Source organism: Cnephaeus nilssonii, assembly GCF_951640355.1.
Source record: "Cnephaeus nilssonii genome assembly, chromosome: 15".
Taxonomy (NCBI): Eukaryota; Metazoa; Chordata; class Mammalia; order Chiroptera; family Vespertilionidae; genus Cnephaeus; species Cnephaeus nilssonii.
The window spans coordinates 2,152,865-2,161,345 of record NC_137086.1 but is presented as its reverse complement, the minus strand read 5'-3'; the positions used below and the strand labels follow the sequence as shown (position 1 = coordinate 2,161,345).

At 57.8% G+C, this 8,481-nt stretch overlaps 1 protein-coding gene across 1 annotated transcript in view; it reads left to right on the top strand.

Annotated features, from left to right (window-relative positions):
• The window catches only part of CYS1 (cystin 1), a 12,742-nt gene extending 5,684 nt beyond the window's left edge, over positions 1-7,058 (top strand). The window contains exons 2-3 of the mRNA XM_079792266.1: positions 4,742-4,794; positions 5,881-7,058. Of these exons, the coding sequence (XP_079648392.1) occupies positions 4,742-4,794; positions 5,881-5,986 (159 nt within the window). The 3' untranslated portion in view covers positions 5,987-7,058. The remainder of the gene's footprint in view (positions 1-4,741; positions 4,795-5,880) is intronic.
• The last annotated feature ends 1,423 nt before the right edge of the window (positions 7,059-8,481 follow it).

Genomic DNA, 8,481 nt, shown 5'->3' with positions numbered 1-8,481 from the left:
ACCCAGGGGGGAGCACACCCAGGGGGGAGCACAACATCCTGCTAAGCACTCAGTGGGTGTTCACCAGCTGGAGGCTGGGGAGAATTTTGTGCAAATATATGTGAATGTGCTTTTTGCTGTGTTGTTATTCCTGACCCGAGATATTTTTCCCCATTGATTTTTAGAGAGTGGAAGGGCGGGAGGGAGAAAGAGAGAGAGAAACGAAATATATGATTGGTTGACTCCTGCAGGTGCCCTGACTGGGGCCAGGGATCGAACCTGCAACCCAGGTAAGTGCCCTTGACCGGGAATCGAACCCACGACCCTTTGGTGCAGGGGCCGATGCTCTAACCATTGAGATACACAGACCAGGGTGTGAATGTGCTTTATCAAGTGGTAACACACTATGTGAGTGTGATTTATTGTCACTTTCCTCCAATCCCGCCTTTAGCTTCTGGGTCTCCCCACCTTTCTTTCTCTTTGGAAACACGTTCCTGAAGGCCAGGTCTTGGGGAGGCAGAGGCCCTGGGACGGTGGTCTCAGAGTCAGCGCCTCCTTCCCAAAGGCCTTCGTCCTTGTAGCAACTTGTAAAACAGCTCTGTCCCCCGGCCCACAGCCTCTGCTGGCCTGGGAGGCCTGAAAGTGCGGGCAGCAGCGCCCTCTGGTGGTGAGAGGGCCGAACCCGATGGGCAAAATTTGGTTGAAATCTGCTGAGGCTGGGAGATAGGTACCTGGAGATCCAGTCCCTGTTCTCTCTACTGGAGGTGTTAACTGCCTGCAGTGAAACCTAAAAATAAATAAACCGAGCCTGGCCTTCAAAGAAAAGAGAACTCCCGAGCCATGCCAGTGGATGGACCTCAGAACCGCGATGCAGACTGAAGGAAGCCAGACAAGGAAGGGTGCACCATGTGCGAGCCCAGCATCTAGGCTTCAGAGGGAGCCCGCCAGCCCGCAGGGAGAACCTGCAGAAATGGGAAACGGACCCGCGGCTGCCAGGGGGGGGGGGGAGGTGGAGGTGGAGGTGGAGGTGGGAGATGGAGGTGGTGGCAGAAGGTAGGAGGTGGGGGTGGAGGTGGGAGGGAAGGAGGTGGAGGTGGAGGTGGGAGATGGAGGAGGTGGCAGAAGGTAGGAGGTGGGGGTGGAGGTGGGAGGGAAGGAGGTGGAGGTGGAGGTGGGAGATGGAGGTGATGGCAGAAGGTAGGAGGTGGGGGTGGAGGTGGGAGGGAAGGAGGTGGAGGTGGAGGTGGGAGATGGAGGAGGTGGCAGAAGGTAGGAGGTGGGGGTGGAGGTGGGAGGGAAGGAGGTGGAGGTGGAGGTGGGAGATGGAGGTGGTGGCAGAAGGTAGGAGGTGGGGGTGGAGGTGGGAGGGAAGGAGGTGGAGGTGGAGGTGGAGGTGGGAGATGGAGGTGGTGGCAGGAGGTGGAGGTGGGAGGGAAGGAGGTCGGCTGCACAGAGCGCGTTTAGTATGTTCATTGCAGTGACGGGTTAACAGGTGTACACATGTCAAAACCTACGCGATTGCACTTCCAACTCCTGCGACTTGCTCTGTGTGACCACGTACCTCAGTGACAGGCGTGCGCATAGACAGGGCGGGTGAAAGGAGGCTTTCAGCTGTGAGTGCGCCCAACAGATTTTCCTGGTCTTATTACTTATTAGAACGACTGTAACCCTATTTTGCCCAACCCTGTATATTCACATAAAAGTGTCAAGAGCTAAAGGGAGAACTCTTCAGATAGGAGCAGCAGGCTAGAATACATTTTGGTAAGATATGAAGTGCATTTTCTAAAATTAACTGTTGATATTTCACTGTTCTAAAAACACACCCTCTTGTAAGAAGAGTTAGATGACACGTTCAGAGATCATCTCACTCAACCCCTCCTCCTGTCAGGTGTGGTTTTACAGAGCCTCCGTGAGGTTTATTAATTTTTTAAAATATATTTTTATTGATTTCAGAGAAGAAGGGAGAGGGAGAGATAGAAACATCAATGATGAGAGAGAATTCTGGATCGGCTGCCTCCTGCATGCCCCTCACTGTGGATCGAGCCCATAACCCGGGCGTGTGCTCTTGACCAGAATTGAACCTGGGACCCTTCATTCCACAGGCCGATGCTCTATCCACTGAGCCAAACCGTCTAGGGCAGGATTTCAAGTGAGAACATGTCCCCACCCCGCCCAGACACAGCGCCCTCCCCGAGCTCAGCCAGGTTCCCACGCCCCAGCCCCGGCTCCGCCCTCCTTAGGTGGCAGCCTGCCAGCTGTCTGGTGTGGAGCAGCCACCAGGGGCCGCTGTGTCTCTGCTTCCCACCCACGCTCCCCTCGCAACTTCTGTAAGCTGTACGTCTGGGAGGCGCCTAACATCGCCCATGGGAGAGGGTCAAGTTAACGTCCAGGCAGGGCATTACTGAGGACAGAGTGTGCCTACCTTTTGAACGCAGCCTCAGGGGGCCCAGTTCACGGTGTGATGGTGCGCGCCGTCCCTGCCCCGCGAGGCGGCCTGCCGGGCTGTCGGTGCAGGTGTTTGATTCCCCTTGTGCTCTCACCCGTTGTCCTGATGGGAGAGACTCTATCTGTAACAACCCGCACAGAATCTGGTGGCGAAAGGAAAAGCCATCCCAGGCGACAGCAAAAGCTGCGCCCAGCAGAAACTGGTGAGCGGGGACTGAGGTGACTTCACACCACAGCTGAAGGGCGGGTGGGTACAAGTGTTTTTCTTCTCTGTGGCCCCTGAGAATATATCCAGGCCAAGGAGACAACCTCCAGGCATGCCCACGGGGACTGGAAGCCCGTCTCGCATGGAGTCCTGTGCACCCACGTTCACAGGAGCGTTAGTCACAACCGCCCAAAGGCGGGAGCAACCCCCGTGTCCGTCGCCGGGCCGGTAAACAAAGCGTATAAAGAACATACAGCACCATCGCAATGAGAGGTCACCCCGCACCTGTCAGACGGCTGTCACCCATAAGCCAACCAGTGCTGGTGAGGATGCGGAGAGGGCACCCCGGTGCACTGCTGGTGCGAATGCAGCCAGCATGGAAAACAGTGCGAATCTCCCCCCAAAATTAAAAACGGATCTGCCTTATGACCCAGCGATCCCACTTCTGGGTAAATACCCAAAGAAACCTAAAATACTAATTCACAAGAACATATGCCCCCCTATGTTCACGGCAGCATCATTTACAACAGCCAACGTATAGACGCAGCCCAGGGTCCACCACTAGACACGAGGCTAACGATGCTGTGGTGCATCCACACCATGGAATACTACTGAATTCTGAACTGTTCTCGACAGCATGGATGGACACAGGGTGTTGTGCTAAGTGAAACAGGTCAGTCAGAGAAAGACAGATCCCATATGATTTCATGTACATGTGGGATCTAAAGAGCCATATGGACGAACAGAACAGAAACAGACTCCTAGATACACAGAACGAAGTGCTCGTTGCTGGGTGAGGGGAGGGCTGGGGGCGGGGTGAAAGGTGAAGGGATGGAGAGTGCAGTTGGGCAGCTCCAGAACAGTCGTGGGAACCTAAAGTACAACACAGGGATACAGTCAGTCACAGGAACAGCTGTGCATGGGGCCAGGTGGGCACCGGAAATATCAGGGGGAACACTTTGTGAAATACGATTACCTAACCACTAGGCTGTACACCTGAAACTAATACAAAGTAATAGTGACTGTAAACTGAAAAAAATAAGAATAAATTTCCTTAAGGAAAGTGGTACAGTCGTCCGTCGGTGTCCATGGGGGTTGGTTTCAGGGTCCTCGCAGACACCACACCCTTCAGATGTTCTAGTCCCTTCTTTAAAATGGTGCCATGTTGCCCTAACCCAGTGGTCAGCAAACCGCAGTTCGCGAGCCACATGCGGCTCTTTGGCCCCTTGAGTTTTTAGCAAAGGCCAGCTTAGGAGTACCCTCATTAAGTTAATAACAATGTACCTACCTATAGAGTTTAAGTTTAAAAAATTTGGCTCTCAAAAGAAATTTCAATCGTTGTACTGTTGATATTTGGCTCTGTTGACGAATGAGTTTGCTGACCACTGCCCTAACCAGTTTGGCTCAGTGGATAGAGCGTCAGTTTGCGGACTGAAAGGTCCCGGGTTCAATTCCGGTCAAGGGCATGTACCTTGGTTACGGGCACATCCACAGTAGGGGGTGTGCAGGAGGTAGCTGATGGATGTTTCTCTCTCATTGATGTTTCTAACTTTCTATCCCTCTCCCTTCCTCTCTGTAAAAAATCAATAGAATAATTAAATAAAAATAAAATGGTGTAGTGTTTGTGTATAACTTCCCAAATACTTTAGACCATCGCTGGGTTGCTTATCACACCTAATACCACGTAAACGCTGTGTAAACAGTGGTCAGGCTGTGTTGCTGGGGAATAATGACGAGAAAAAAGCCTGACTGTGCTCAGCGCAAACACAACCACTGCAGCCTCGCTACCCAGGGCACTCAGCACCGTGAGCTGCTTTTCCTATTTTCGACCCGGTTGGCTGGATCCGGATGCAGAACCCGCGGATACGGAGGGATGACCGTATCCACACACAGTGGGATGGTGTCCTGAGGGCGGACACACACAGTGGGATGGTGTCCTGAGGGCGGACACACACAGTGGGATGGTGTCCGGTCCTGAGGGCGGACACACACAGTGGGATGGTGCCCGGTCCTGGGCTGAATGTGGTGGCCATCGGGGTGACAGGAAGCCGGAGCGGTGGGAGGCTCACCATCGGTCACCCTTTGACGCCTCTCCCTTCTGTCCTTCTCAAGGCGTCCCCCGAGCACAGAGCCGAAGACCACCCAGAGAGCAGCGGCGCGCCCGAGTAAGTCCGGGGGTCCCCTGCTGCCAGCCTCCGGCTCTCCCGGGCTCCACCTGCCCCTCAGCCTCAGGGCCCCATTTCCCCGGACCCAGCTCATGCCCCTCGCAGCTCCCTCTTAGAATGCAAAGCTCTGCCTCTCGGGGGAGGGGGGGGGGCAGGATCCAGCCCTGGGGCAGCCCAGAACCTCCCAGTCCCAGCAGCTGTGACCTCCTGGAAAGCCTGACCCCGTCACTCAGGCGTCCCGGACCCGCCCCTCCCGGTCGCAGCCGCACCCATCACTCAGGATGAGACACCCACCTTGGCCTTCGGGAGTTGACTGTCCAGAGCGGGACAGATGGGCCCCTCTAGTCCCCGGAAAACACACTTAACCCCCTGGAAGGGGTCCGCTGAAGACCCCGAACGGATGCCCTGGGACCCCTGCGGGACGGCGGGCTTCCCGCTCCCGTCTGGCTTGTTCAAGAGACCCTGGTGCCCTTGGGGTCTCTGAGGTGCCTCCCCCATTCCGAATTCCTTGCCCTGGCCACCTTCCGCGAGCCCCCGAGGGGACAGCAGGGACAGGAAGTGTCGGGGGCTTTGCTGGGACCTTTCTGCCCAGCACTGCTAGGTGCCACGCTCCACGCTCCACGCAAGACACGGCATTCAGCATCTCGGCTCACCCTCAGGTCGGCTTGTGGAGGGGCCCCACCCTGCCCCCCCGCAGCAGCTCCTGTGGGACCCCCGGGGGTGGGGGGGCAGGGAGCATCAGGCCAATGACTGTGGCACCCCCACCCACACTCCATGCATTCTCCCTCATTTCTGCCTCTGAAGGAACCTGTGAAGACAGCTCCATTTTAGAGAAAAAGAAAGGCCACTGAGCTGGTGCGTGGCGGGGCCGGGACTGGAACTGGGCCCTCCGCTGCGGCCTCGCCCTGAGCGCTCGGGCCCTGGCTCGCGAGAGGGCGAGTCCGGGAGGGGTCCCCAGGGCAGGGCTTCCTGGTTTGATCCCGGGGCGATCAGAATCCCCTGGCGGGGCCATGGCGGTCTCCCAGGCCAGATACCGAGTTCCGAGGCCACGTCCTGCCCCTGACCCGTGTCTGTTCTGGCCCGCAGAGCCCCGGGCAGCAGCCTCAAGCGGCCGGAGAGGCGGTCGGTCATCTTGTACGACGGCTCCGAGGAGGAGCTGATGGCCAGCATCGAGCAGGAGTACTGCCACTGAGCCCCCGGACCTGGCCGCCCCCCTGCAGGGCCTCCGGGCCGCCTGCCCTCACCTGGCAGCGCCTGCGGGCCTCCTCCCGGTCTCCCCGGCGGCGGGAGTGGACGTCACAGCAGCGCGGCCGGAGGAGGCTGAGGAGTACGGAGCGGCCTGGCCCGGGACGCCCCTCCATCCGAGGCAGGGCCAGGGCTGCAGCCTGCCGGGCAGGCGGGGAGGCGGGACTTCCGGCGTGGCCCCGGTGTGGCTGCTCCCGGAAGCGGAAGCGCAGGGGCCCCGAGACCGGCCCCTCCCCCGGATGCCGGTGAGGGCAGCGACGCCAAGGGCACGTGGCGGCGACAGCAGTTTGTGCCGACGCCGGAAGCGGTCCCCGCTGGTCCCGATTGACCGCCAACACGGCGGCCTCCTGGCGGCCTGCAGATGCCAGAGCGTCTCACCGACAGCCCACAGCCCGTGCCACCGGCAAACGGGGTCTCCGGGAACGTGGCTTCCCTGAGGAGAGGCCTTCGGTCAGAGGGTCCACAGCCGGGGGTCAGGGCGGGGCCATGGAGCCCGGAGGGAGGGCTCAGAACCCCCACAACAGAGCCGTTCCTCACCCACGCTGTTTCTAAGTTTCTAGAATAATTTTATTTCATGTGGACTCAAAGTATGCCAAACCCTTCCTTTGGATACAACGATGAAAGCCATTCCTGTTTTAGTCACACACAGGCTTCTTTTAACATTCTCGTTATTTTTTAAGTCCTCACCCACAGATGTGTGACTTTAGAAAGAGGAAGGGAGAGACATCCATGAGAGAGAGACCCCCACCCGCCGCCTCCCACACGCACCCATCCGGGGACCCAGCCCCCTGATGGGAACCGAACCCACAGCCTGTGGTGTCCAGGGCAATGCTCCAGCCAAGCGAGCCACACCGGCCGGGGCACACGTGCTTCTTTCAAAAGAAGCCGACATCCCATTTCTCACAACCAGAGCCCCGGATCCGGCCAAGGCCCTCCCCCTGGGTGCACCCCGTGCCAGGCACGTTACACCTGCTGTCTCCACAGCCCTCGTTTTAGGAACAAGGAAACTTAACGTCCAATTCGGGTGGGTGGATGGATGGATGGACGGATGGACGGGCGGGCGGGCGGTGGTGGTAGGTGTGCTATGACCCCTGTCACGGGGGGCCTTGTCGTTTAGCAGGTGGATTAGACTTGGAATAAAGTTCGTTACTAGTGGTCAGACCTATAGTGTTGGAGTCCAGAGAAGGGGGCCCTGGGGCGGCTCCCCAGAGCTGGGTGGGAGCCGAGGGGGCGCCCCAGCCCCCAGCTCCACGGCTGTGTCATCTCCTCGGGCATGCGCACCTCGCCCCCTGGCCCTGGGCTGGTGGCGTCTTCTCTCTCCATCATTTCAGCCTTTCGGCAGGTTTCTCTGGGGAGAGGGCGCCTATCTCCGAGCCCGCTCAGGGCCACCTGGGGACTCTTGGCTTCTTGGGGAGAGGCCTTGGGGAGGGAGCCCCCCGACAGAGGACGGAGTGTGTCTCTCCTCTGGGGCAAGGAGTCCTTGCCCGGGCTTCCTCCCAGGATGGGGCCCAGCTGTTAAGAACATGTCTCAAGCTCCTCATGTTACAAGTCGCTAACGGAGAGGCAGGTGGAAGCAAAGGCACCATGATGTTCCAGCTGGAAACAGGACCCGGGAGACGCAGAGGGAAGACAGCAGGTACAGCCACAAAGCTGAGCCACCAACTTGTGGCCGCCGCCCAGAGCAAGGGTGGAGTTGGAGGCCTCCCGGTGGACTGCTAAGTGCAAAGCCCATGAGGATCTCGCCACCCCAGCACGCCTGCACACACATGCACACACGTGACCAGGACCAGCGTGGCCCACGAGTCACACCTGCGTGTCTTTGCCACCATCACATCCCAGGATGGGTGGCTCTGGAAGGCACCGAGCCCAGAGGATCGACTGACTGTCAAGTGAGAACGGAGGCCAGGGCGACTCCAGCTGCACCTGACAACCTGAAGGGTGGTCTTGCTGTTTTAAGTCTATTTTTATTGATGTCAGACAGGAAGGGAGAGGGAGGGATACATCGATGATGAGAGAACAATTGATCGGCTGCCTCCTACACCCCCACACTGGGGATCGAGCCCACAACCTGAGCATGTGCCCTGACCAGGGATCGAACCCTGACCTCCTGGTTCATAAGTGGACGCTCAACCACTAAGCCATGCTGGCTGGGCTTGCTGTTCTTTTTATTTTTAAGTATTTACTTTTTATTTTATTTTAAATGTATTTTTTATTTCAGAGAGGAAGGAAGAGGGAGAGATTGAAACATCAATGATGCGAATCATGGATCAGCTGCCTCCTGCATGCCCCCTACTGGGGATCAAGTTCACAACCCAGGCATTACCCTTGACCGCAATCGAACCCGGGACCCATCAGTCCCCAGGCCGACGCTCTATCCACTGAGCCACACCAGCCAGGGCTTGCGGTTCTTTTCAAAGACAAGGGAGTCAACGGTGAGAAAAT